Source organism: Festucalex cinctus, chromosome 6 (genome assembly GCF_051991245.1).
Source record: "Festucalex cinctus isolate MCC-2025b chromosome 6, RoL_Fcin_1.0, whole genome shotgun sequence".
NCBI classification, from domain to species: domain Eukaryota; kingdom Metazoa; phylum Chordata; class Actinopteri; order Syngnathiformes; family Syngnathidae; genus Festucalex; species Festucalex cinctus.
Genome location: NC_135416.1, coordinates 20,378,193 through 20,405,495, shown reverse-complemented (window position 1 = coordinate 20,405,495; position 27,303 = coordinate 20,378,193). Strand labels below are relative to the sequence as shown.

The following is a 27,303-nucleotide window of genomic DNA, read 5'->3' as shown; positions in this document are numbered from 1 at the left end:
GATTATATAGTTGGGGTCTTCATTGACCTTAAAAGGCCTTTGATAAGATTGATCACAATAATACTGATAAGGAAATTGAAAAGGTATGGAACATTGGAATTGGAGTGAAAACAACATGGCTGACTATCTTGCGAATAGAAAACAGTATGTGCAGTTAAATGAAGTCAAATCTGAATTAACGAATAATATGTGGAGTTCCCCAGGGATCAATTCTTGGGCTAATAACATTTATTTTGTATATGAACAATATATGCATGGTAGTTCTTTAGATGTCCTGTGACTCCCTGGATGAGTCATTTCTGTAGGTTGGCCACTCTTTGGAACGTTTACATTTATGAATAATGGCTCTCGCTGTAATTAGTTGAAGTCCGTAAAGCTTTAGGAATAACTGTAACTCTCCAGACTGAGAGATGTCAACTACTTTTATTTCTCATCTGTTTTTGAATTTCTTTAGATTAGGGCCCACTTCATTTTGTCAGACAGATTCTGTTAAGGTGATTTCTTAATTTAAGAGTCTGGAGGTAATTAATCTTGAGTGTCATCAGTTAAAATTAACTTAAAAATGTGATTAGCCGCAGTAAAACAACGATTTTTTTGTGTGTGAGGCGCATCATCTCCAAATGTCCTCCGATGTTTTAATTCCACAGCTCGAAAGTAAGAAAACGGTGACGTATTAAGGCTAAACTGCTCTTCTAATCTTCTCTGCCTAATCTCTATATCCTTTACTTAATGTAGACACCCATGGTGGTGCCATGAGCAGTGTGACCTTGAAGACTATTAATTCAACTGATTAAATGTGACCACAAAAAAAAAAAAAAAAAAAAAAAGATGGTATGATGTCATAGCAGCTGTGTGGTTTTTGCATCGTATGTATGGAGGATCAAAGCTGCCAAAATTCAAAATAAATAAATGACTAAAAGTGAAAATAAAAACGGATATAAAAAATATAATTTGAAAAAATAAATATAAATGGAAATTAAAAGAAATATATATATATATATATATGCATACATACATACATACACACTTTTACACATTTTTTTATTGTATTTTTTTACCAAACTGCCAAAATAAAAGAAAAGTGAAACTAAAGACTGATATAAAAAATATAATCCAAAAAAAAGAAATAAAAATTTATGTATATATTTTTATTTCCATTTATATTTATTTTTCGATATAATTTTAGAATTATATTTTTTATGTTTTTATATTCACTTTTAGTCATTATTTATTTATTTATTTTGAATTTTGACAGTTTTGGTCCTCCATACTTATCAAATGAACCTTGTGTTTGATATAAATAAATGACCTACCACATAAAAAGAAAGCCTTTGAATTCCCACACCAAATACATAGTATACACCATAAATTATCATTATTTTCAGATCAGTCGCTATACTGTATTCTCACCACATCCACCTTTGATTCGCATAATCTACTTTTCCATATAAGGTATCACCTTGTCACTTTGTGTTCAGTGCTGACATTGTCTAATTGAATTAATTCCACCCTCTTTAGATGTTAAATCTTGGTAGCAGATATACACTTGGCATGAAACTGCACCAATCACACGATTGCCGTTTAAGATGTCTAGAAAGTACATTCTTAATAACTATTTATTTTTCCCTCCATAATGATATAGAGCCTGCTCCAACATACAAATAGACAACATGGGAAAACTTTTTTGTCTTTTTTTTTTTTTACCTTTATTGGACAGAAGAACCAGTTTTTGTGTATCCACAGAGTTTAAAAAAAAAAAATGCAGCATAGAAGAAGGTGCCAACATGATCCTTGGAAAAATTAATAAAACATCAGCGTCTTGAATATTTCCTGGCTCACGTACAGATAACACATCTTAACATTCTTTCGCCACTAAAAAGTAAATGCAATAAAAGTGTTTCTCAACTGTTCTCACAAAGGGACCCGCAGTTTCCTTTTGTTGGGAAGTCGCAAGCCACTTTTATAGATGTTACGGAAAATAACATCTTTGTCTAAAAATAGCCTCTGACAAAACATATATAGAATATTAGACTTTCAAAAGCTGTTTAAAATTAGTTTGCTGTACCATCAAAAGAAAATTGCTTGCCGTGATCTCCACTGTACAGAGTCAATTAGCAACTAAAGCACAAGGCACTGGGACAGTATAAAACGCTTAAAGTTGAAATCAACCATAAATATTTCTTGACAATAATATGTTATATGTCACCTCACAAGTCTAAACATGACTTTTGATTAATATTACATTTGTGGAATATTAGTTATGCAGCAAAATCCAGTGGTGACGGCCATTTGCTGTCAACTGAAGATGACATCACAGTTGCTCAGGCAACGACCAATCACAGCTCACCTGTTTTCTGAAGCTGAGCTATGATTGGTTGTTACCTGAGCAACTGTGATGTCATTTTCGTTCGACAGCAAGTGGCAAAATGGCCGCTTTTTCTGATATTGAAAACAACTGTTGAATTTTGCTGCTTAACTCATATTTCACTAATGCAGTATTAATCAAAATACTGCATTGAGACTAGTGGGTCTGCATAGAACATATTGTCAAGAATTTTGAGGGGGTTGTCTTCCCCTTTAATGTAAAGAAGATTAATGTCGTAACTTCTGAAAACTGTGATCAACTGTCACCAAAATTAGTGTGCACATCCCTACTAACTCACACTGCAACTTATGAAAATATTATAACAAGTGCCCCAATAACAATTGTGCGTTAAGTGTCTTCCTCTCCATAGAGAAAGCTTAAAAGTAGAAATATCTATGTGAATTTGGCGACGCTAAGTTTTTAACATTTTAGGACATCCCGAAAAATCTAATTAAAAACACATGCCATTTTTTTTTTTACTAGCTGACCATGACCCACTTTTAGGTCCTGACCCACCAGTTGAGAATCACGGAGAAAAATGGTGTAGTTGCTGGACATTCACAAAGAAGCTCCAGCACACAATAAAAAGGGTGGAAAGACATTCCTTCACGCATCACTCTCCTTTGGGATTGGCTGATTATAGGACGGGCTGCCACTGGTAAAGTTAGTGGGAAAGAAGGAGGGTATGTACGGGATGACCGCCATCAGCGGGCTGGTCGTTGGCGCCTCTGGAGAGGGTGTCATGGGAATGATGACGTCATCCTGGTCCCACACATGGAAGGCATTGGGGTGTGAGTGGCTGAGTGAAGGGGGCATTTGGAGTGGGCAGACCCCCTCTGTGACGCCATCTTTTTTCACGTCCTCGTCAACTGGACCCAGCAAACAGTCTGTGGGTGGATGACAAGCGTCAGGTGATGAAAGATTTTCAGTGATGACACGGAGAATTGAAGGGGATGGAACGTCAAACATTTTCGTCCACGGAGTCTAAACATGGCATTCGGATTTCTATTGTGTTTCAGGAATATGAATTAAACTGGATTCATAGAGCCATTTTCAACAGTAAGAAGTAGTGTTGTTCCGATACTGGTATCGGCAGAGGTGCCGATACTGCATTAAAACAGTGGTATCGGTGACTACTCACAAGTAACATGCCGATACCATTAATTCCAACTCTAATATAGGATTTTGGATGCAGCATCTTGTGTCTTGCTCATGCACGACATTCACTGGTATGTGACATGTTCACTGCATGCCGATCTAAGATATCCTATTGGCCCTTGAATGCTCTGAACCAATGGCAGGACAGCTTTTTCATGTTGAGGAAAAAAAAAACTCAAGTATCGGTATGGTATCGGTATCGGCCGATACTGCAAAGCTGGGTTTCGGTATCGGTATCGGGGGTCAAAAACGGTATCGGAACAACACTAGTAAGAAGATACTATTTTGTCTATGAATGTGATAGCATTATTTTTCGTGACGAATTAATACCTTTAAAAACTAATTTTTCCACTTGCTGTCGACTGAAGATGACATCACCAGTGTTGAGGAAACAGGTAATGACCAATCGTGGCTCAGTTTGCTGACCAAACCCATCAAACAGGTGAGCCGTGATTGGTCGTTAACCATTTCCTCAGCACAGGTGATGTCATCTTTGGTCAACAGCAAGTGGAAAATGTTTTTAAATGTTAATTATACATAAAAATAATGAAGTTATCACATGAATTCTGGACACATTATTAACACTTTACTGCTGAAAATGGCTCAGTGAGTCAAGTATCCCTTTAATCAGCAAAATCCACCTGTTGTCATCCATCTCAGGGTGTGGCCATTTTGCCACTTGCTGACATCACAGAGCCCAAGGGTTTGGTCATGTGACGTTTGCCAGCTGAGCTCTTAGGCATTGTTGATGTCATTTTTGTAGACAGCAAATGTCAATCACTGACTTAATTATGAAGTGAGTGTCAATGCCACTTACTCACCGGCGGCCATCTTACGTTGCCAATGACTAAGGTCGCCTAACTTTAATACATTGATTTCTCTCCGGTGTTTTCGCATTATTTTCTGCCACCATGTATGACATACAGTTGTACCATTAAGTCTGGCATGTACATTTCATTTCTAAGAAAAAAAATACCCTTAATTTTCTCTTAAAAGCTCAAAGATTTTCTATATCAGCTGGTTTTCTGATTCCCCCAGGTGATATTGTGTATGTGGAAGAAGTTTTAGATCTTTGAGTTCATCTCATAAAAATGGGAGCAAAAACAAAAGTGTTGTGTTTATATTTTTGTTAAGTATACATTGTAATGAAAATATTTGACTTACTCTTTAAAATTGAGTTGCTATGTAGGGCTTACTGCTTTTAATAGAAGTCAACGTACATCACCAAACTTCTGCATTCTCATCTTTTGAAAGTGATGCTCACTGAACTGAGACCTCAGAGCACAACGGCAGTTTGCTGGCGTACTTTTCATCAATGTTTTAGTGGAATTCAGAATGACAGTGACTGTATGGAGACCATGACATGCCAGGAAATGTTCATGTAGGTTAATATCTCCTCCATCCATTTTTCTACACCCCTTGGGGTCCCTCAAGGGTCAGTCCTTGGACCCCTGTTGTTCAGTCTGTATATGTTACCTTTGGGTCAAATGCTTCAGAACACCGATGTTGACTATCATAGTTATGCAGATGACACACAACTGTATTTATCTATGTCCCCAAATGACAGCAGTTCTATTAACGCATTGTGTCATTCTCTAGAGCAAGTTAACAACTGGATGAACCAAAATTTCCTTCAGCTGAACGAAAACAAAACGGAGCTCATTGTTTTCAGCAATAAAGAAAAGAGGATTGCTGTTAAAAAACAGCTTGAGTCACTGTCTTTAGAAACTAAAGACCAAGTTCGAAATCTTGGGGTACTAATAGACTCAGATCTGACCTTCAGCAATCATATTAAATTCATCACTAAAACAGCCTTTTACCAGCTGAAAAACATATCCAGACTGAAGGACTGCATGCGTCAAGCAGACAAAGAGAAGCTTATCCATGCTTTTATCTCCAGCAGACTAGATTACTGTAACGGTCTTCTGACTGGACTCTCTCAAAAGAACATGAGACAATTGCAGCTCATTCAGAACGCTGCAGCTCGAGTTCTGACCAAAACAAAAAGATCAGAACATATTACTCCAGTACTTGAGGATTTATACTGGCTCCCTGTCAGCTGTAGAATCGATTTTAAAGTTCTGCTACTCGTCTATAAATCACTAAATGGTTTGGGTCCTGAATATATCCAAGAAATGCTGATTGAGTACAAACCCAGCAGGGCTCTGAGATCTACAGACTTGGGCCAACTAGTGGAACCCAGAGTTCGAAGCAAACATGGTGAAGCTGCATTTAGCTATTATGCTGCACACAGATGGAATAGGCTGCCAACAGAAGTGAAGTCAGCCCCGAGTGTAAATGCTTTCAAATCCAGGTTAAAAACTTTGCTTTTTTCTTATACCTTTGATTAGGGACTTTTAAACAGCTTTAATTAAGTGGGTTTTTTTTTGTTTTGTTTTTTTAGTAAATTTTGTAACCTATTTTTATTTATTTATTTTTTTCCTCTGAATGTTAACTACTGTTTCTTGATGCTTATGTGTTGTCATTCCTCGTGTAAAGCACATTGAGTTGCCTTGTGTATGAAATGTGCTATACAAGTAAACTTGCTTTGCCTTGCCTTGCCTTGCCTTATTCACTCATTACCTGTGATATCCAGCAGGAGGTCTTTGATGAGATGTCCCACAATAGCGTAAGCTACAGCGACCACCACCACGGCAGCCACGAAAATGTAAAAAACAGATTTAGGTAGCTGAATGAGGTCCCTTGAAGGAGGCTTGTACTCCTCATACATTGGCTCCACATCCTGGACCAGAGACTGGAAGGGATCTCCACCTTCTTGTTGTGTAGAGTCAAAGCTGTCCATATTCCCAAAGTAGGACGCATCAAAATTACATCAGCAAATTCCTAATAAATCGTGCAGGTGCATAGCCACCTATAAGGGAAAAAAAGATCTTTAGTCAAGGTTAAAGTTCAGGAAAACAAAATAAAACCCACCTTTCCAGAATATAGCTTTTGACAATTGTTGGAGGTTCAGATTTTTCTTGACAGTGTTGTCTCATTATTGCTTCATCCGGTACCAAAAACAAATAATCAGATCTATATCTCCGCCCCATGCGTCCTTAACACTGGAATAATCCAGACTGCAGGCTACATGGCACATGCACACACAGAGTGAGCGAGGAAGGACGGATTATACATCCAATCAGGAAACCTCTCTTCCCTTCACATTCCAGACCACACAGATTAGCCCACTTAATCCACCACAGACAATAAGAATGTGTATTGTGTCATTCACTGAGATAGTAGGAAAATAATAATCATATTATAGCAATAACTTTTAGTTTTGACACGGATTTCATGGAACAATGATATGTTTAAATTCTTAAGTCAATAATTACAATTATTGATGTTATTTGCATCATTTAAAAAAATGAACGGTAGCGTAGCATTTATAATGCAAATGTTCGGCATTTGGAATATATATAGATGGGATTTTTTTTTAATTTAGGAGCATATTTTCATTACGACAAACAAATTACGGAGGAGCCTGTTGTAATACATTCATTGGTACCATATGAAAATCAAAATCCGTGTATAGTAAAAATATACCATATAATAGTATTAGCCTGTATCATATTATCGCGAAGTTCCTTAGACCTCAAGATTAGATTTGGCAGAGGCATCTTTTGTTGAATTACAAGGTATAATTCTATTTTATTTTATTTTTATTTTTTTATACAAATGTTCTCCTGTAAACATCATTAAGCATATGTATACATGTATTTAAGGCAAGTTGGAAAATGTCTGAAGTCCTCTTGTTTATGTTTACCAAATTTAAAACATCAGAAATCATGCTGTTTCTATTTTCAAATTTCGTTACTGTCAGATCGTATGCCGAGAAACGTTTCTTGTGAGTGGTAATATGGCGGCCTCGCGGCTTCAAAAGTCTTGGCTTATCGGCTATCCAGTAATATATACAGGTCAGTGTATAAACTGATGTGAAACATGACTCTTTTCCGATGCAAAAACTGTACCTAACATTGCCATCTACAGGCGAGAAAGCGCATTTGCGACGGTGGAGAAATTTGTTGTTTCAGCGTCGTTACACAGGCGATATCAAAAGCCCAACAGCCATTTGGCAGTGTAAATAATAACAATCGAACAAATGAAACAATCAAACCAATTCGTTTAAAATGTATATTTAAAAAAAAAAACACGAGGAAAGCAGCAGATATGACTGATAGTGCGCACTTAGCAGCTAGCACCCAAGTAATTTCGTATTCACTGGCATTATAAACACTTATATAACAGCATTTGCGTGTTCATCTTTAATTTATGTAATTTCGTCATTAAATATTTGTACATATTGTATTATTCGACGTACAACGTGCACTTTAAAGAGCACACCTTTGAAGCTAAAACTTGAGCTAGCATAGCGTGAGTGAGCATCCGAGTTAGACGCCAGAATATTCGACATTAACTCTAAAGGAGCACTGAAGTCAAAGCTACCACAATGGACTTTTGCCTTGAAGAAGCACTCGCCTCACATTCCAGTCAGAACGAAGGACGTGACGAGGACAAACAAATGGTAGAATATTACGTGAAATGGTACTTTTTTTCTTTTTTTTTGCCTTTAGGCGGTGGTTATTTTTGCCGTGACCGGTGTTCCGGTAAAATAACCACTGCGGTTTCTTTTAAGTATCAGTAGTAAACTCTTTCGGTATTGTTGACTTGTGTTGTACATGCTGGAACACAATGACGACATGCTGGTGATTTCATACAAATGCTGATGTACTGTCATTCTTTGGTAACTACAGGCTGAAGACAGTGAGGCCAGTTTGAGCATCGATGATGTTGAAGAGAATTTCGGGTATTGTATAAGGCACCTTTCAGATTTACACCACTAGCCACTTTTGCCAGGGATTTCTGGTGGAATTTAGACAGTGGGACATTTATTTTGATGCCATATATGTTGATCAATGATTGGAGATGAAGACTCACAGTTGTTGTTTTTTTTTTGTGGGTCAGATAATTTTTTTAACCAGTTTATTTTACACGTGGCCTACACTAATCTTAACACCCCAATTTCTCCAGTTGTTTTTTTTTGTGTGTGTTTTGTTTTGTTGAAAATTACAGTAAGCAGTCCAAGTCAATTGAATAGCTAAGATAGTTATTGTATAAATAGGAACTTTTTGAAGAATATTTAAACATTTGTTGATAAAATAAAAAGTGTGTTCAACTGGTGGTTACTTTTAGAGGGGCAGCGATTTTAATCAACAATAATAATTGTCAAATAAATTGATAATGACATTTGACATTAAATTGTTTAAATATCTTTTTTAATCGAAAATTGGCCCAATGCTTGGAATTTCAGCTCCTCAACAGTAAATATCTGATTTCTATAGTCCTCCATGAAAACCGACTGTCTTTTGAACTAAAGAACAAAGAAAAGGTTTTACTTTGGAAAACAATTGTCAACATTTTTGCCTATTTTCTTCGAGGTAGTTAGTGTATATCCATCCATCCATCCATCCATTTTCTTGACCGCTTATTCCTCACAAGGGTCGCGGGGGGTGCTGGCGCCTATCTCAGCTGGCTCTGGGCAGTAGGCAGGGGACACCCTGGACTGGTTGCCAGCCAATCGCAGGGCACAGAGAAACGAACAACCATCCACACTCACAAGCACACCTAGGGACAATTTGGAGCGAGTGTATGTCTATCAATGAAATAATGAACTTCAAGGGCCACCTTATGCTCGGCTGCTAGAAAAACTGTATTTTTTAAGTTGATTTTTGCTTTTTTAGGCAAAATTCAGAAACAGCTTCTTCATGTAATTAATTATCTTGTCTGCAAAAAAAAAAGATGTAAACATCTATAGTTTGCTCTTCATTGTGATTGCTTTGTTGCACTTGTAGCGCCAATGACATCACAAGAAGAGTACAGGAACTGGTGGAGAAGATTCACAACCGCCGCACCAGTGACGAGAATGAAATTGAAAGCTTTCAGCAGAGTCTCATAGACAAGGTAGAGGATTTCTTTTCTTTTCTTTTTTTTAAATAATAATAAAAGCCTACAGCTTTCGTAATTACCTGCAAACCTAACGAGACTCCCGCCCCTGCGGTCTGCCAAAGGTGACGGAGGTGTGCCAGCAAATGAAGCAGGACTTGTGCAAAGTCTATGAAGAGAACAATGGTGAGATTCAGGTGAAGCTGATGGAGTTGACCAACGTGCTGGAGATGTGCACCAAGCTCCACGGTGAGCTCCTGGAAGCCAGCCAAGTGCTGGCCAGGCTTCGAGATGGCCTTCCCAGCGTTGCCTTTGGCGGCACAGCTCAACCTATGACAGACTAGATTGCGTCTTGGTTCACATAGTCAACTTCTTTTTAGAGTTGATCACTTGCTGATAGTGTATTGCTCGGAGCAATAGTTCAGAGTTGTAGTTTTTAAGTCAAAGAGCACAATAACGGTGTTTGCCCTGTTTGCAGTTTCTATTCCAGTTCAAGTTTTGTGTATACAGATTCAAAAGCAAAATGTAAGATGAGAGCAGGATGTGTAGGATCGTGGTTTTATTTGGTGCTTTTCTAATGGAATTCGTAGCCACCCTCATTTGGCAATATTTAAAGTTAGAATAAAACATTAGAAAAAAAAAACAAGCAGCTCTTAATTTATACTGTGACTTGACTTTTCATGCAATATCTCAATTAAATTACAGTATGTATGTTATGTAGGACACCCTCTATTCATAATATAATCCACAAACTAAAGCACCTGCACAAATGGCAATAAAGTGCTCTAGTTTCTACATCCAATAATCCCTCGTACATATTCTCAGTCAACATCTCAAAGTTTTACTTTTCAACTGTAAACAATTGAAGTCCAGTAATAGTTCTGCCCATGATCAAGGTGTGGATGTCATGCGTTCCTGGTAAGAGACAAAACACATTTACAACACAATTTTTTAACGTCAGACCTTAAACAAAGTACTAAGATGCGCTGCTGACCTCAAGTGGCGGATGCACATTACTGCAGTTACTTCTTCACGAGTCTTCCCAGGGACAAATACGACTGCAACCCGATGGTGATTTGCATGAGCTGATTCCTCGCCAGTGGCACCCCAAAACTGTATTCTGATTGGAGCATAGCATTGTGAAAAGGAAATTAAATGAACCGTTTTGATGTCATACAACAAATGAGAAGACGTGCTTACAGCCAGATCAGACATTTGGCAGACGGTTCCCCTGAGGAGCTTCCACTTCGTCCATGAGAATCATACCAGTGGCGGAGGCCCTAATGAGAACTTGCCGTCGATGTTTGGGGTAGGCAAACCCGACATTCCACGCTCGAGGATGGAGCAGCACACTTTTCCCATCTTTGCACTTGACCCAAACCACTGCGATGTCTGCTACAGGGGAATTGGTGATCCTTGAAGAGGAGCATGAACAGAGTTTCCATTAGCATTGACAAGTTCAATAAAGAGATTGACAATAAAACTAACAATTGAGGAAAAAAAAAAAAAAAGCTAGCCAGTTGAATGCCTTGGCTGGGTCAGAAAGCATAATGCACGTTCAGCCGTGACGTCACTGTCACACAATATGTGAAGAGCAAAACAGGTTGAACTCCTTCAAGTGCTACATACTTCAATTGACAGCCTTTTAGACTTCAGCATCTATTAGGGAAAATATACATCACATTAATTAAACATGTCCAGTGAGTCATTTTTTTGAAAATATTTTGTATTCTTAGAAAATTAGGCCATGATTTTCATTAACTTTGCAGGTGACAGCAGCAGCATGTCATAGTAAGCTTATTTATGTATGTGCTGTTATCCAAGTTTATCGTTTACTCCTCGGTGAGTTAATCAGGCACACGAATACTCGTGAGTTCTTGTTAGTGATGACAAACTCGAAACTGTTTTGGTACGTGCCGAAACCCAGGCCGAAGTTGTGATTCGAAACGCGCTCCCAACATTGTCCATTGTCACGTGACTGTTGCCTTTCGCGTGCCGTTACGCCCCCAAACGTAACATTGTTTAGTAAATGAACATGTTATCCCTTTTCTAAAATTAAATAAAATCCTACCATTGCACGATATGAAAATGTCTTAAATCTAAAATACTGTAGTAGATTAAACCTCTTTTTTTCTTTATTAATTCCCAAATCAACAAACAGAACACAAAACAGAACCGTGCTGTCGAACAAGACAATAAAAAAAGAAGAAAACAAAAACAAAACTCAAAAAAAGTCTAATCAGACAAATTTCTTCATGTTATTAAATACCAACACTTACAACACTTATTTCTTAAAATTTTTATTTGCTACTTGCTTATGTTTATATGTTATGTTTACATGTTCAATAAACAATAAACGATTAACTATCAAGGCTTTATCCAACCGAATTCGTAGTAATTTGCTGTAGCTGCTGATCATAGAAGAGTGTCTTTCGAGTGAAGTCAAAACAAGCTCAAGGGAAACAAATTAAGGTCGCATTTTGTTTACCGACCTGTGTAAAATAAACACATAATGGAAGGTCAGATAAAGACTATTTCTATTTTCAATTTCCAATTTTAAACGACAACGGACACAGCAACACCGCCTCCCAGTGGACGGAGGGGGAACGGGCCTTAGACACATGCGAATATCTGAATAGAGTATAATGTTTGTGGATCTGAAAAACACGTGACAATCGCGAATTTATTTGTGTGAATATTTTTTAGACAAATCTCTGCCTGTATTGGGTGATGATCTTGTATTAAAAACAACACCGCGGCACTTTTTTTTTCACGCCCGCTGAGTGGCTGTCGAGGCTGTCGCTCAGCACGCTACTCAATCCTATTGGCCTCGTCTCCTCTCAGTAGGCGTGGATGAGAAGCGCGTGTTTTTTTCTTGTATGGTTCATTTATGATTCTCTCCATCACTGATCTGAAGCCGAATCCGTCCATAGTTTTTTCATTTCCATGGTAACTGTCCTGTGTGAGTTGCAGTGAGCGGGGCAATATGGAACCGGAGGTAACAAAGTCGGAGCGTAAATACGGTAAGAAAGTGGCGTATATTTTCCCCCTGTTCGTCTTGGCTTTCTCTTTGTAACAGAAAAGATTGAAACAATGACCGCACTGGATGTTTGGGTGTGGACCACATGGCACCTGCAGAGCTGGAGGCAATTTATTCTCCACGACCTGCTTGTCTTAATTAAACAGTATTAAAAACAAAAACACAAAAAGTCATACATTCAACTAAACCGTGAGTGAAGCGTTAGTGGAAGCAATTATGCTGTTTTCGCTGCACATAGCTCCACGTATACGTAAATCAAGATGACACACTCCTGCTTGCAGCCATGGTAACAAATTCTATCCACATCTTTCAAACAAGTTAGATACTAGCATCCATTGCAATTACTGAGCTGAATCAAACAATGTTACACGTCTGATGCGTTCACAATTTACATCAGGTAAACGACTACGTCTCAGAACATCTTAAGTCGAAAAATCGCTATTATTGCAGCACAACCCAGCAGCCTGGTGTGTTGCTGGCTCTGTGGGCTGGTTGTTGACGCTTAATAGATTGTCGTGGTTGAAATAACATTGTTTGTTTGTTTGTTTGTTTGTTTGTTTGTTTGTTTGTTTGTTTGTTTACAACTAAAGCTATATTTACGGTATATAGCACATTTCATACACAATGCACCTCACATGATTAAATGTACATTTAAAATCATTTGCAAAAAAATAGTTAAAAACATTTAAAATCGAAAAATATATATTTTTAAATGCTTTAAAAGACCTTATAAACGACGTCACTATGTCAGGGCGTCGCTATAGGTTTTTATGGAGGTGGGGCCTAGCCCCCAGCAGTCACCCACATCCAATGCATTCGGGCGAATGTAGCATGTGATTAAAAAAAACAAAAAAAAAACAGAAGCAAGCAGCCAACCTTGATAATACTGTGTAAAAGTTTACATTGAGTTACATTGTGTGTGAAATGTGCTATATAAATAAAGCTGCCTTGCCTTCTTTAAATAAACGTGTATTATTTGCGCGTTTTCAAGTAGGGCGACGGAACAGTAGTATAGCCTACACAGAGCATGACATTGGTTTCCTTGTATAATTTTATAATGCGGATGTATACAGGCTTCATTACAGCTTTCAGTTCAAATGAAAACTACTTTAACGTACGGACTGTGGCACTGTGCAATAATTTAATTTTACACATTATATACATGAATAATCTTGTTTGTTAATTGTGATTTTGATATCAATACAAATAACTGTTGTTGTTGTTGTTGTTGTTTTTTTGTTTTTGTTTTTTGCCATTGTCACCTTATTTTCCTTTGCTGTTGAACTGTCAAATAGGCGACACGTCCTGCTCTGCGCTGAATATGGGCGACTCGGCGTACTCAATGTATCCATAGAGCATTTAAAAAAAAAAAAGAAAGAAAAGAAACAGTTGAAACTATGAGCGATGTACTGTGGTGCAGAAAAAAGGGACATGCAGGAAGTGTGTCACAGAATATTTTACTGAAAAATAGTGAGCAAAACGGCTTAAAAAAAAAAAAAATCAAGTCTACATTTTATTTTCAGTCATTCTGGACAACTAAGCAAAGCAATAAACCCAACAAACATTGATTAAAGATTTCATTTATTTAAACATAATTCCTGTGCAAAATGTAACAATAATATATACTGATTTTGAACCAGTTTTAATGTAGATTTAACATTCTTAGCTGCCATTTGTGCAAAATTACAACTCACAATAATGTTTGGATATAACAGAACTTAAAGTTGCTCAATAATATCGTTACAATAGCCTTTTTATTTGACCATTTATGACTGAAACATCTAATTACGTAGTAGATTAACACCTTAGCTTTTCACAGTGGGTTATCAGTTTTCAGACTGGATGCGGGTTTGAATTTCCCGCCGACACGTTCTCTATAATGATCGATAGAAGGAACGGTTTGGTAGATAGAGAATATAATCAAGTGCCCATTTTTCCCCGCGTAAACTTTTGACTGTTGTGAATCGGGCCATTTGAGGGCCTTCTTAAACGAGCAAGATGATGGTAGTCATGTGTGATCCCAAATCTTCATGTAGGAGGTTAAAATGTCTCTTCAAAGCCCTTTTACAATCCGTGTCACTTGTGCAGGTAGTTTATTTGGTAAAGTTGGACAGATGTTGGTGGAGTGTGATGTCCTAACTGGTTAACCGTTAGAACATTGAGACCTATTTGACGAATGCAAACAGTCACCAAAGTTATCATGATTAAGTGTATGGCCTTGAAATAACCGCACGTCTTTGAGGTTTCTCTGCTTTGTGACCAGTCATGCATCATGTGACCTAATAAAGCTCTTTATTCCCTTATGGGACAAATAAGACATATCCTTGCTACGGCATTCGAGTTTAAGTGACGTTGCGGTCACAGAGATGAGACTTCTCGCAGCGATTCACTGCCCAACAGGACGTGAGAAGAACCAAGTGAGACAGTTTTCAAGTCATCAAATGACAGAAAACTGACGAGACAATGTGGGCCAGCAAACAAGGTAGGGTTGTGCGTTTGTTTCTTTTTGTAGCGGACCTCGTTAATGATGATTTAAGGCAGGGGTGTGAAAACTGTTTTTTGTTGCCGTGCCATGATGGTGAAACCAAATATTTAACCATCCTGTTGTATTATTACAGAATGCACAACAAATGGTTTAGTAGTTTTGAAATCAGAAGTCAATGGTATTTTGTTCAATTATTGTTCAAGCTACCTTAAAAAGGGGGACATAGAGTATGTCTTGGAAAACATCAAGGGTTTTTAATTACACTTTAAAATGAATATTAAATAACATTTTGTTACAGATTTTAGCAAGAGTTATGGAATTTGACATGATTTGCTTTCGAGTGCCACATCAAATGTTGTGAGGAGCCAGATCTAGAAAAATCAGAAAAAATTACTTAGGCGATTATTTGAAGAAGCCGTCGATATGGAACACTGATTGTCTTCTTTCCTGCGCTGTGGTGAAGATGTTGCCATGGCGCCTGTCTGGCACACTGCGCAGGGACTTAAAGGGAGCCATTTTGTTTGTTGCTAGGTATGGCAGCGAATTATGTTGCTGTGATGATGCTTATTGGCTTGCTTCTGGAATGATAGTCTTTGATGTAAATGTATACTTTGATATGAAACATAGAATTAGAGATGGGAAATCCTGGTCCAGAAAGTAAAAACCCTGCCACAGTTTGGCTTTAGCTACAGGTGCTTGTACTCAACCGGCAGGTAAACGAGGTCATAATGAGAAACACCTGCGGTTAAAGCCAAACTCAGTGTAGTGAAAAAGTTCAAGTCCGTCATTAGATTGTTCTCTTAAACTGACAAAATTAGCAGCAGTTTATATACTTTACGTTTATTTTATTTTCAGGTTGGGTCCTTGTGTTTAAAGAAAAATAATAACAGTACATAAATTGACATTTTATTGCATTTACATGGCATTTGAGGTTGACATTTTTGTGGTAATTTGCTGGGATGAGCCTTTGAAGAGTTCACAAATGTATTAATGAGATGGCAGACTGCAGATTGCAAATCTGTGTAGGAGATTCAAAACTACCATATGGCCACATACAAGTAAAATTAATAGTTGTTGCACATTTTGGAAAATAGAAATCAATCCGAATTTCCAGTGTAAACATGAGACAGTGATGATGATGATGATGATGAGCATTTATTATTTTTTTTCCAGTTTCAGGGGAGGTCAGGAAATTTGACCCAAACTTCAAGGGGCCCCTTCGCGACAGGTGTAATTAACTTTCAATCAGCGGTTTCACGTTTTGGGTGTAAAATAACTGATTATTAACCACATCATGTCGTTCTCAGGCGATGCACGGATATCATCTGCTGTTCTCTTTTCATCGTTGCCTTGATGGGCTACTTTGCTGTGGGAATTCTTGGTAAGTTATTAGCCATAATGCACTACAGTATATAATTTGTATGAACACTAATATTGCCATTCTTGTCTTCCACTATGTCTTCGGTTGTGATGTTTTGTTTATTCGCAGATTACATACTTACAATCCATATTCCAAACAAAAAACACACAATTAGAAGACTTCTATCTATCAAAGATACTATCAAAGATAATCCCTTTAATTACTCATGATTGAATTTAACAAAGCTTTGTTTTATATTTTTTTCTTTTTTCAAAATTATTCTATTTGTCTTTCTATAAAGCCTGGACCCAGGGTGACCCCCGGAAAATCATCTATCCCACTGACAGCAGAGGGAACTTCTGTGGCCAAAAGGGAACACCCCAAGAGTGAGTCATCATACATTCCATACGTCATAATGTAATGGTGACATCAGGAATAACATGTTGCTGTCCTCCGCATATGACATAGGAACAAACCTCTTCTGTTTTACTTCAATATCCTGATGTGTGCCAGTCCCGCGGTGATGGTTGAGCTCCAGTGTCCCACCAGACAGGTTAGCTACAAGACAATTATTTTTTTTTTAGATTGGTCTCAGTGGGTTTCTAAGAGTTGTTTGTCACCTGTTCCAGATCTGTGTGAAAGGTTGTCCTGACAGACATCTCACGTTGACGGGCGCCCAGAGTAACAAAATAGACCGTGAATATTACTTGGAGTATTGCGAGGAAGAGGCACAAAATTACCAGGTAAAGCACCCACAAACTTAAAAATCTTGTATTACATTTAATCAAACTGCGTGGCAAATCAGACATTCATATTTACATTACATGCGTTGCATTACAGTCACTAATGACTGCGTAGAAATGTCCTTACACTGTTAAACACAAAACAAAAACCCCCCAAAAAACTACAGACCAATAAATGTAGGGTACTAATTTGCATCCACTTCAGTTGGATACATTTAAATTAGAGCTGGGTTTTGCCAACAACCTCACAATACGTATCGCGATATATAGTTATACCAATACATGGAGATACGTATCCCGACATTTTACATTTATTTACTTGCATCAATTTCGATTCACAAGCGTTCAGTTCGATTTTGATTTTTTTCTGATTCTATTCATTCATTTCAATACGATATTATTTAATTATGGAACATCAATTCTATATCAAGGACATGATAAAAACTCCACAAACATTCAATTCCAAATAAAAAAAAATTCACTTATGTGTTACACAAACATTGACATCAGCAAGGATGCGATGAAAATATTTTCATAATGAATTTAATAATTGTAAATATAAATTAAAAACATTCTGAACTAATAATAATTCAGGTCTTTCATAAACGTAAGAAAATACTTTTGAATTCATGTGAACAGTAAGTTTCAAGAAAACAATAAGATACAAAAAGAATTGACCTTTAAAATTCTATTTTCTTATGAATTTAAAAGATATTAAATAATCAATTCATGGCCTTATGAATCCTTTCTTAAAGCCAACCCTAATAAGTACAAAAAAGTTCCGAATATACACGGTCTTCATACTTCATTTACGAATGTATTGGTATAATGTTGGCCAAATACTAAAAATAAATAAATAAATAAATAAATAAATATATATATTTATATTATACTATACGCAAGCCAATACAGCGTGGCTTTATGGGCAAAAAGGTATATGTTTTTAGCATTTAACCCAGAAGTACGTTAGAAAGTACTTGTAAATACATTCAGAACCACTTGCCAGTCAAAAATATTTAATGTTAGTGTGTCAAATTTAACACGTTTTTTCCTTTTAATTAATTTTTCAGAGCGTCGCAGAGAAGATACGCTTCTGTCCTTCCATGATCATGCCCAGCAAAGCCTGTGAGTGAGAATCATGTCTCATGCATCAACTAGCGATGTCACGTTCCAATTATGTCGCTTTGTGTAGTCACCCGGCGCTGCCTTCCATCCTTGGCAACATTAGAAGATGGCAGCGTGGTGGTTGGCAATGACACCGTCATTCAAACCGGCACAGAAAACATTCCCGCCACACAAGTACTCAACGCGACCAAGTGAGTCCTTTTCACACTAAATCTACATTTTGTAACTAAGTTGAACATATTTGAATTTGGTTTTGTTCCAGGAAATCCAACATACTTTTTGAAGCTCGCCAGTTGGCCATGAAAATCTTTGAGGATTACACTCAGTCGTGGCACTTTATAATAATGTGAGAAGTTTTTGCATTTTTAAACGCAAATGTTTTTACCGTGACCCTCAAATTTGCATACTCTCCCATCTCTAGAGGTCTGACGGTGGCGATGGTTTGCAGCTGGTTCTTCATAGTCATGCTGCGCTTACTGGCAGGCATTATGGTCTGGATCATGATTGTTCTAGTCAATGCAGTCATAGTCTTCGGTAAATCTCCTTTTTGCCTCTTGTGACTTTGCACATTTAATGCACCATTTAAGGTACATAAAAAGGACTCAACTCTGGGTGTGTTCTCAGGTATTTTACATTGTTACCTGAAGTATCAAAGTCTGGCTGTGGAACCTGGCGCCGATCTGACCATCCGCGATCTGGGACTACAGACCGACCTCTCGATCTACCTTGAGATCAGACAAACGTGGCTTGCATTCAGTACGCTCCAAAAAGCTCGGCTTCCACTCAGCCAATAGTGTGTCGTTGCCTGTTTTAATGTCCTTCCACTTGTGCAGCAATCACCCTCGCCGTTGTGGAGTTCCTCATCATTGTGACTCTCATCTTCCTTAGGAAGAGGATTATGATTGCAATCGCCCTCATCAAAGTGTCCAGCAGGTCAGACTCCTTCCGGGTATATAATGTGTGTGAATCTTACAACATTACTTTTGTGTTCAACCACTCAGAGTTAAACAGTCACAGTTTGGAGCCTACAATGTTTCTAATCAGTTTTGACTGGTGAGAGGAATTAGATTATTCTTGTAATTGTGCTTGCATAGTCTGAGAACTGTTTCTAACAAATGTATGTCTCTCATATTCCGAAATAGTTTTTCTCCTTCCCACTACTCTCCTACTTTTAAAATCTCTTCCTCCCACTCTTAAGTTTTCTTCCTCCTTCCTTCAATAGTTAACTCACGATTAAGCACAAATTTTATATCTGTTTTAAATGTACAATAAAATATTTTTTCCCAAAGTTTTCATACCCCTGTTAACATAAAAGTGGGGAAAAAAATATGGCTGCATCTTTTAATCATTCATTGATACAGTAATATTTTGTCTGCCACTAGATGGCATAATTGCATTTGTAAGACGACAGCTCAGTGGATTTTTCTTTTCAAATTAGCTTTCTTTACAAATATATGCAATATTATTAAATGTATTAGTACTGCTAAATTTTTAACATGGACGTGTTTGCGGCGTTGCAACTGGAATTCCCCCAGTACAGGCTTTCCAAGTAAAGGCTGGTCATTAATCGCACGTTGAAAATTTATATATTTTTTTTAAATAGTGGCGTTAAATGAACTTTAACTAACTTAATTAACGCACTAATTTTGACACTGGTAGTAAATTATGTTCACGTTTTGTTTATGTTGACTGTTCCCTGAACCAAATGAAATGAAATAAGCCAATAGGAATATTAGAATCATCTCTTATAATCAATTTAAACTTAAACTATGCTAAAGCTACAAGAAATTTGGGGCTGCCTAATTTATCTCTTGAGCTACATGCTATACTTATGTACACCAGCCCTGAACACATGAAGTGATAGGCTAACTGGAATGAAACAAATAATTTAATACAATTAAAGAATAATTCATTATCTCCATTTCAATGTCGGTGTTCTCTACTCAGGTGGTACTGGCTAACTTGCTATCTGTTAGCATACCAACTGTTATCTTACCACAGGCCCTACTCGTTGCTTTCTGTGCTGAGGTTGCTCTATTGCTATATGGAAGAAAAACAATGATTATCATTATTGAAAAAAGAAATCTTTTCAGGGCTCTTGGATATGTGACCTCATCATTATTCTACCCTTTGCTGACTTCTCTCCTCGTGGCAGTGGTGATAGCTTACTGGGCGGTCACTGCAGTGTATCCTTTTAACTTCAGATGGTAATCAGGGATGATGCATAGATGAATACATAATTGTTTCTTTGTCAACCTTAACATCTTTGCCATTCAGTTACCTCGCCACATCTAATTCTGAAGTGTACAAAGTGTCCGCCAATGAGGATTGTGAATATCGCTTTAAAACCTGTGATCCTAAGGTGATAACCAATCCGTGCCTTATCACGCCTTCATGTTTCAACTAGTAAACCTGTTGACATATTTTTTTCTGCAGACATTCAACATCTCCAATATAACATCAGAGTGTCCTGAAGCCGAATGTAACTTTGCCTTCTATGGTGGGGAGAGCCTGTACCACAACTACCTCATCATGTTCCAGTTTTACAACCTCTTCCTCCTCTTCTGGTGCGCCAACTTTGTGACGGCCATGGGACAGGTCACGCTAGCTGGGGCCTTTGCCTCATATTACTGGGCTTTTAAGAAACCTGATGATATGCCACCCAACCCCGTCTTGTCCTCTCTGGGACGAACCCTCAGGTTAGATTTGTGAAGTTGATGGGCTGACTCAGATTCAGGTTTGTAGCAACGCTTCATTTGCGCCTGCCAGGTATCACACAGGCTCGGTGGCATTTGGTTCCCTGATCCTGTCGCTGATCCAGATCATCAGGGTTCTTCTGGAGTACCTTGAACGCAAGCTGAAAGGTATAATTTAAAGCGAATGGGTACACTTTTACACGTGTCTCCAACAAGTCCTCCAAGAATAACGGCCATTAAAAAGTACATAACTGAGACTCAAACCCAGATCTTCAGTGCAAGAGACTAATGTCTAACTTTACTGAGCTAACCATCCGTCACGCGGTCACGGACTAATGGTTGTGATTAGGAAAAGGCACATTGAGGTTGTAGACCGTTAGAAAACATGTACTCAATACTCAGAAAATATGTAGTCAACACTAAAACAATCACTGGACATTTTTACATGAGACACTAATGGTGGAGATTAGTGAGGTTGTTCGTTTCAAAACGAGTCAACACTAACAAAACATGCAGTCCACACTAATTAAAACTAATGAAAAAACAATTTCATTAACGAAATAAAATCAAAATGAAAATGCTTTAAAAAAAAAAACAAAAAAAAACGAAAACTAACAAACTACATTTTATGTTTACAAAACTCATTAAAACTCTAGTGGAAATTTAAAGTTGATTTATTTTGATATTAACCGGAATGAGGACGTTTGACAGTGAATCACACGGAAGTGATGTCATCTAGCAGCAGCCAATAGAAAAGCACCTTCAAAAGACACCGCTCCCAATGTTTTTTTTTAAATATTGCGCACATAAACAAACTAAACTAAAACGAAACATTTATTAAATAAAAACTAACAGAACCACCCTGAAACTAATTAAAACTAACTACATTTAAAAAAAAACCCAAAAAAAACAAAGCGAAATCAAGATTAAACTAAAATGAAAAATCCCAAAACTATTATAACCCTGGTCCACACTGACACAATCTTTATAAAAATAAATAACAAATAAATAAAATAAAAAACTGGACAAGTATTTCAGTCAGATAATCACTCGTGTTTCCATTTGGACCAGGCGGACTGGGTTTGAAACTCGCTTTAGTATTTTTGCGCTATTTAACATGGCCGCTAGAGGTCGCTAAACTAAATACTGTACTGTACCTCACACTTAATCATAATTTGACACCTTTTTAAAACGACGTATGTAGTCGTATTTATTAGAGGACTGTCTCTGTAGTGCCTGCAGCCATGTTTCCAGCGTGCAAAAACAGCAACAGAAAGAAATAGTGCCCAAAAAGTGTGATAAATTCTCACTTAATACATTATCAACAGGCCTGTTTTGAACTCATGACTGTGGTCCATGGTGTATTGCACCTTTTCTGCCAGGATAGTAGAAACGGACAGATGAATTACTCCTACCAACATTTGTATCCTTCCTCATCCTCCAGGTGCGAAACACAAGTTTACCAAATTCTTGCTGAACTGCATGAAATGTTGCTTTTGGTGTCTGGAGAAATGCATCAAGTTCCTCAACAGAAATGCTTACATCATGGTGAGTTTCCGCCAGTACAGATAACCACGGAGTGGAGAGATGTTATAATTATACTAATTAATGTGTATGTTACTTCTGTCTCAAGATTGCCATCTATGGACAGAATTTCTGTACATCAGCTCAAGACGCCTTCAATCTTTTGCTGAGGAACGTTGTCAGGTTGGAAATCGTTAACTAGATACCTTGTTACATTTTACAAACTTTTGCTCTCATTGGAGAATTCATCTTAATTGCTGCCTTGACAAATAATACACTAATGTTTGTTAGGATTTTACCTGGATGCTATTCAAAGGCAATATTTTTCTTTTTGTCTTTTTATTTTAACATTACGTAGTTATGACAGTTCATCATTAGTCACTGGCAAAATAAAGTGCATTGGAATTTGCATTTGAATTTAGGACTTTGAGAGCAGTCTGCAAAAAATAACATGAGTGGGCTCTATTTTCATGCCTAGCATAAGTAAAGTGCATTATAACTGGGTGCAGTTTCCATTTTTTAGTATTTTGTAGATGGGCGCAGGTATGAGGGGATTTTTCTTACACCAGCTGTGCCATTTCATTTCAACAAATTGAAACAGAAAAAAAAAATGTTTGCCGAGTACGTGTCTACGAGGGCCCAATGTTTCTGTGAATATGTGCTAGTAACATACACATTTTTATTTCTAACAGCCTACTGACATTTAATAGGATTTTTCAATTAAAAGTTAGATCATTCCATATTTTTATTCAAGTCATGGAATCATGTTATTTTCGTATACTATTTAAAGTGCAACTACTAACATAAATTTAGAAATACACAGAAAGTAACCCAGCCACTCAGAGTTAATTCAACGCAGGTGATGCACAATGCAGTTAGTTTATGCTTGTTGCAAATGAGAATTGCGCAATCAGGCAGCGCAGCTCGCCCCCGTTGTTAGCCGATATTCTCTCAGTGAATAGCGTCAGAAGCACTTCTTAAAATTTCTTCACTGTCATTTTCAAAACAGGGTGGTTGTCTTGGACAAAGTGACCGACTTCCTGTTGTTCCTTGGAAAACTGCTCATTGTTGGATTAATTGGTAAACACGCTCCCATATCGCTTACAATATTATGTTATATTAAATGTAACTAATATGTACTTGTACTACTTTTTTTTCTGCACAGGAGTCCTCTCCTTTTATTTCTTTACTGGAAGAATTGATTCTCCTGAGTACGCTGCTCCTTCTTTGAACTTCTACTGGGTGCCAATACTGGTGAGACAAAATGAAACATTCAACTCTAACATTTTACATTTGTGAAATTATTGTGATTGTAGATACAATCTTGGACGGTGGTTCCAACTATTGTCATTTGACACGCTGGGTCCTGGAGTTTCCTTTTGTTGTATAGCCGCGACTCACTTTTAGAGATGTTTTGAAGAATAAAGGGCATGTTTTGTCTAAAATAGCCTCGAAAACACTCGCCCCAGCATGATATCAGCTAATTAGAAGCTAGCTGCATTGTATTTGCATTGAAAGTCAACGCGATGCAGCAACCACTCCTGTCTCTTACCTGACTATGTTCCATGTCTGAACTTGGTACGCATGCAGGAAAAAATAGAAAATATATATGGACCTGCAGCACGGTTTTGGGTCCCCAAAAACTGAACTTTAGTTTTGCTAATTTTTTAATCTGAAACCAAAATGTCTTGCACAGGGAGTCCTCGAATTACTTCAGAGTTCCGTTCCTACACTAGCAATGTAACCCGAATTTCGACTTAAGTCGAATTTCCCCATTAAAGTCAATATTTACATCCAAATAGTTTGCATGAAAAAAATCTAAAATACATTCAAAAAAAAAAAAAAAAAAAAAAAAACAAGATACTGTCCGACTGAAGCCCAAGTCTTAGCCGATGTTCGTCGGTGTCTCCTTTCTGCAATCTTTTTATGATATTTAGCTTAATTTCCAAGGTAATTGCTTTTCTTTTGGCCGGATCCACATTGATAGAAGACGTAGCTTTCTTCTTTGGGGCCATGATGTGGAAAAGAGGGCGAAAAATCCAAAGATACTTCCACAAGTGCACAAACGGTAGCACTAGCTAAGGGCTAAATAGCGAACAGGGGAAAACGCCACAGGCTATATGGCGCACAAGGAGACAAAATGGCGGACAGGGCCAAAATGGTGGACCGGGCGTCACCGTTGTAAAGTCGAAACTCCTTAGGTCAAGTGCGTCTTAACTCGAGGACTCCCTGTATACCACAAAATCAAAAATACTTTTGGAGGCGACTGTATATTGTGCTGATGGAACTTGTTTGAATACTGTTTTTAATGTTTATTTGAGGTGCAGAATTGTTTATGTAAGATTTGTCTCCAATTAGACGAACGTAATTGGATCCTACTTCATTGCCCATGGCTTCCTCAGTGTGTACTCCATGTGTGTAGACACAATCTTCCTCTGCTTCTGTGAGTACTTTTCATGGGCATGGTCTCATTTCTCTTTGTAACTGAGCTGATAGTTTCTTATTTGTTGCTGTCTCACCCCCTTTAATATTTTCCAATTTTCCTTGAACCCAATGAAACTGCTCACTGAAAGGCGAAGACTTGGAAAGAAACAACGGCTCGTCTGAAAGGCCGTACTACATGTCCCCCGAGCTGCACCTTCTCCTCGGCTTAGGGACGAGGTCTGAAGGAGACGGAGACGACGACCACACGAACCGAGGAGATGCCGACGAAGGCGACGTTGAACTGAAGCTGCAGTCCGTCGTCCCGCCGTGGAGTGAGGATGGGCAGTGTCTGAGAAGGAATTCTGAAGAGGCGAATGAAAGCGCGGAAGAAGAACAAGAGTTGGAAGCGAAAGAAGCAGACGTGAGGGTGGTGCTTAAGCAGCAGGAGAATTTGCGGGTGGGGGCACCTTCCAATGAGGATTGAAAAGTAGAAAAACCCAACTGAAAACAAAGGAATTAGATGCTTGGAGAATGAAAGAATGTCAATGTTGTGGCTTTAAAAAAAATGTACTGTGAGCTGGAGGAAGTTTTTTGCTCAAAGCTTGAGGCCCAGTGTGTCTATGTAGCTTGAGAATTGTGTTGGTGTTGAAAATGCTTACGCAGTGCCTGATAACTGTCACTCAAACACTGTATGTTGACTTAACACACTACATAACCTCTATGAGATGTATCTCCATGCAAGTTTGATTCTTCTTGATTTATGACACCAGCGGACACCAAAAACGTAACCATTTTTGTACAGCATACAACCCCTAGCAAAAAGTCAGCTCGATTCTGAGGAAAAAAAATGGAATCATGAAAAACAGACAAAGAAAAAAACAATCAAAACACATCACTAGTATTTAGTTGCAGCACCTCTGGCTTTTATGACAGCTTGCAGTCTCTGAGGCAAGGACTTGATGAGTGACAAACAGTATTTTTCATCAATCTGATGCCAACTCTCTTTGATTGCAGTTGCCAGATCATATTTGCAACTTGCTGTGGACCATTTTTTCAATTTCCACCACAGGTTTTCAATTGGGTTGAGATCTGGGCTATTTGCAGGCCATGACATTGACTGGATGCGTCTTTCTCCAAAGAATGCTTTCACAATTTTTGCTCTGTGGTATGATGCATTGCCATCTTGGAAAATGATTTCATCATGCCCAAATATTTTTTCAATTGAAGGGATAAGAAAGCTGTCCAAAATGTCAATGTAAACTTGTGCAATTATTGAAGATTTAACCACAGCCATCTCCCCAGTGCCTTTGCCTGACATGCAGCCTCATATCATCAAGGACTGTGGGAATTTGGATGTTTTCTTTAGGCAGTCCTCTTTGAAAATCTCACTGGAACGGCACCAAACAAAAGTTCCAGCGTCATCACCTTGCCCAATGCAGATTCATGACTCATCACTGAAGATAACCTTCATCCAATCATCCACAGTCCATGATTGCCTCTCCTTAGCCCATTGTAGTCTTGTTCTTTTTTATATAAGCGTCAATGATGGTTTAGCTTTCCTGTATGTAAATCCCATTTCCTTTAAGCCATTTTGCACAGTTCTGTCACATACATTGACTCCAGCTTTCCTCCCATTTCTTCTTCATTTGTTTTGTTGTGCATTTTCTGTTTTCAACACATATGGCCTTTAGTTGTTTGTCTTCCTTGGTCTACAAGTACGCTTGACTTGAACAACCTTCCCATGCTGTTTGTACTTGATCCAGATCTTCGATACAGCTGACTGTGAACATCTTTGGCAACCATACGTGTAGAGTTACCTTCTTCAAGAAGTTTGATAATCCTGTCTTTGGTCTCAAGAGACATCTCCCTTGTTGGAGCCATGATTCTTGCCAAATCCACTTGGTCCAGCAGCCCTCCAAGTTGTGATAACTGCACTGTTTTTAACTGCTGACTAACGAGCAGATGTCATTTGAGGCAGGGGTATATGCCACGGAAGAGGCGGGACTGTTTTTGCACATCAGCTTTGGTTCCGGTTCGGTTTGCGACGTGTGGGCTGCGTCAAAATACTTGTGCTTCTGACTTTGTGGCCCTTAGTTGCGCGTTCGCAACCTGGACTGGAACCAAACTGGTGCAAAATCGCGTAAGTCGGAAGTCCCACCTCTTCCGTGGCATATAGACTAGACAATACCCCATTAAGGAAAGGAAATTGACTGGGTGTATCCTTATTTTCTGTTCAAAATGGAGTGATTCCATATTTCTTTCCCTGCGCTTGCTCTATAAAAGTAACATTTACTGACCAGCACAATGTTTTTTCGTCATTTCATTTCGTGTTTCTGAAAGCCAAGATGTTGCACTTTGGAATGACCTTACGACTGTTTCATGCTTTTTATCTGAGTTTGAGCTACACAATAAAACATCTGAGTGAGTGCTCGTCCAA

General features: G+C 38.1%; 3 protein-coding genes across 11 annotated transcripts; 2 read left to right on the top strand and 1 right to left on the bottom strand.

Moving 5' to 3' along the window:
• Positions 1 to 1,721: 1,721 nt before the first annotated feature.
• On the bottom strand, positions 1,722 to 15,477 carry LOC144021374 (uncharacterized). Of its 7 annotated transcripts, none has more exons than XM_077525617.1 (6): positions 15,389 to 15,477; positions 10,670 to 10,884; positions 10,464 to 10,589; positions 9,553 to 10,384; positions 6,107 to 6,395; positions 1,722 to 3,252 (listed from the first exon to the last, which is right to left on the bottom strand). In XM_077525617.1, exons 5-6 carry the CDS (start codon positions 6,324 to 6,326, stop codon positions 2,972 to 2,974), a joined length of 501 nt encoding a protein of 166 aa, XP_077381743.1. In that variant the 5' UTR covers positions 6,327 to 6,395; positions 9,553 to 10,384; positions 10,464 to 10,589; positions 10,670 to 10,884; positions 15,389 to 15,477; the 3' UTR covers positions 1,722 to 2,971. The 7 variants fall into 7 exon arrangements, with proteins under 7 accessions (XP_077381743.1, XP_077381742.1, XP_077381746.1 ...); XM_077525616.1 differs by lacking the exon at positions 15,389 to 15,477 and adding an exon at positions 11,962 to 11,981; XM_077525620.1 differs by lacking the exon at positions 15,389 to 15,477 and having other exon boundaries at positions 6,107 to 6,157; positions 6,253 to 6,395; positions 10,670 to 11,023.
• On the top strand, positions 7,497 to 11,294 carry syce2 (synaptonemal complex central element protein 2). 2 transcript variants are annotated; one of them, XM_077525622.1, is made up of 4 exons: positions 7,497 to 8,071; positions 8,281 to 8,333; positions 9,379 to 9,487; positions 9,595 to 11,294. In XM_077525622.1, exons 1-4 carry the CDS (start codon positions 8,069 to 8,071, stop codon positions 9,811 to 9,813), a joined length of 384 nt encoding a protein of 127 aa, XP_077381748.1. In that variant the 5' UTR covers positions 7,497 to 8,068; the 3' UTR covers positions 9,814 to 11,294. The 2 variants fall into 2 exon arrangements, with proteins under 2 accessions (XP_077381748.1, XP_077381747.1); XM_077525621.1 differs by having other exon boundaries at positions 7,497 to 8,051; positions 9,595 to 11,199.
• Positions 12,349 to 27,303, top strand: slc44a2 (solute carrier family 44 member 2 (CTL2 blood group)). Of its 2 annotated transcripts, none has more exons than XM_077525611.1 (22): positions 12,349 to 12,492; positions 16,168 to 16,222; positions 16,302 to 16,375; positions 16,656 to 16,740; positions 16,823 to 16,907; positions 16,984 to 17,097; positions 18,168 to 18,222; positions 18,290 to 18,413; positions 18,485 to 18,568; positions 18,644 to 18,756; positions 18,847 to 18,978; positions 19,056 to 19,155; positions 20,316 to 20,408; positions 20,500 to 20,584; positions 20,659 to 20,921; positions 20,992 to 21,086; positions 22,363 to 22,466; positions 22,552 to 22,625; positions 23,452 to 23,522; positions 23,608 to 23,696; positions 24,801 to 24,885; positions 25,016 to 27,303. In XM_077525611.1, the coding sequence occupies exons 1-22, from the start codon at positions 12,456 to 12,458 to the stop codon at positions 25,348 to 25,350; spliced, it is 2,352 nt and encodes a 783-aa protein (XP_077381737.1). In that variant the 5' UTR covers positions 12,349 to 12,455; the 3' UTR covers positions 25,351 to 27,303. The 2 variants fall into 2 exon arrangements, with proteins under 2 accessions (XP_077381737.1, XP_077381738.1); XM_077525612.1 differs by lacking the exon at positions 12,349 to 12,492 and adding an exon at positions 13,687 to 14,991.

Coding starts and splice junctions, on each gene's coding strand:
- slc44a2 (XM_077525611.1), top strand. CDS start 12,456: ATGGAACCGGAGGTAACAAAGTCGGAGCGTAAATACG. Junction 18,414..18,484: donor CAAGTACTCAACGCGACCAA/GTGAGTCCTTTT, acceptor GTTTTGTTCCAG/GAAATCCAACATACTTTTTG. Junction 22,626..23,451: donor TTGCTGAGGAACGTTGTCAG/GTTGGAAATCGT, acceptor TTTTCAAAACAG/GGTGGTTGTCTTGGACAAAG.
- LOC144021374 (XM_077525617.1), bottom strand. CDS start 6,326: ATGGACAGCTTTGACTCTACACAACAAGAAGGTGGAGATCCCTTCCAG. Junction 3,253..6,106: donor CCTCCTGCTGGATATCACAG/GTAATGAGTGAA, acceptor ATCCACCCACAG/ACTGTTTGCTGGGTCCAGTT.
- syce2 (XM_077525621.1), top strand. CDS start 7,977: ATGGACTTTTGCCTTGAAGAAGCACTCGCCTCACATTCCAGTCAGAAC. Junction 8,334..9,378: donor GATGTTGAAGAGAATTTCGG/GTATTGTATAAG, acceptor TTGCACTTGTAG/CGCCAATGACATCACAAGAA. Junction 9,488..9,594: donor AGCAGAGTCTCATAGACAAG/GTAGAGGATTTC, acceptor GGTCTGCCAAAG/GTGACGGAGGTGTGCCAGCA.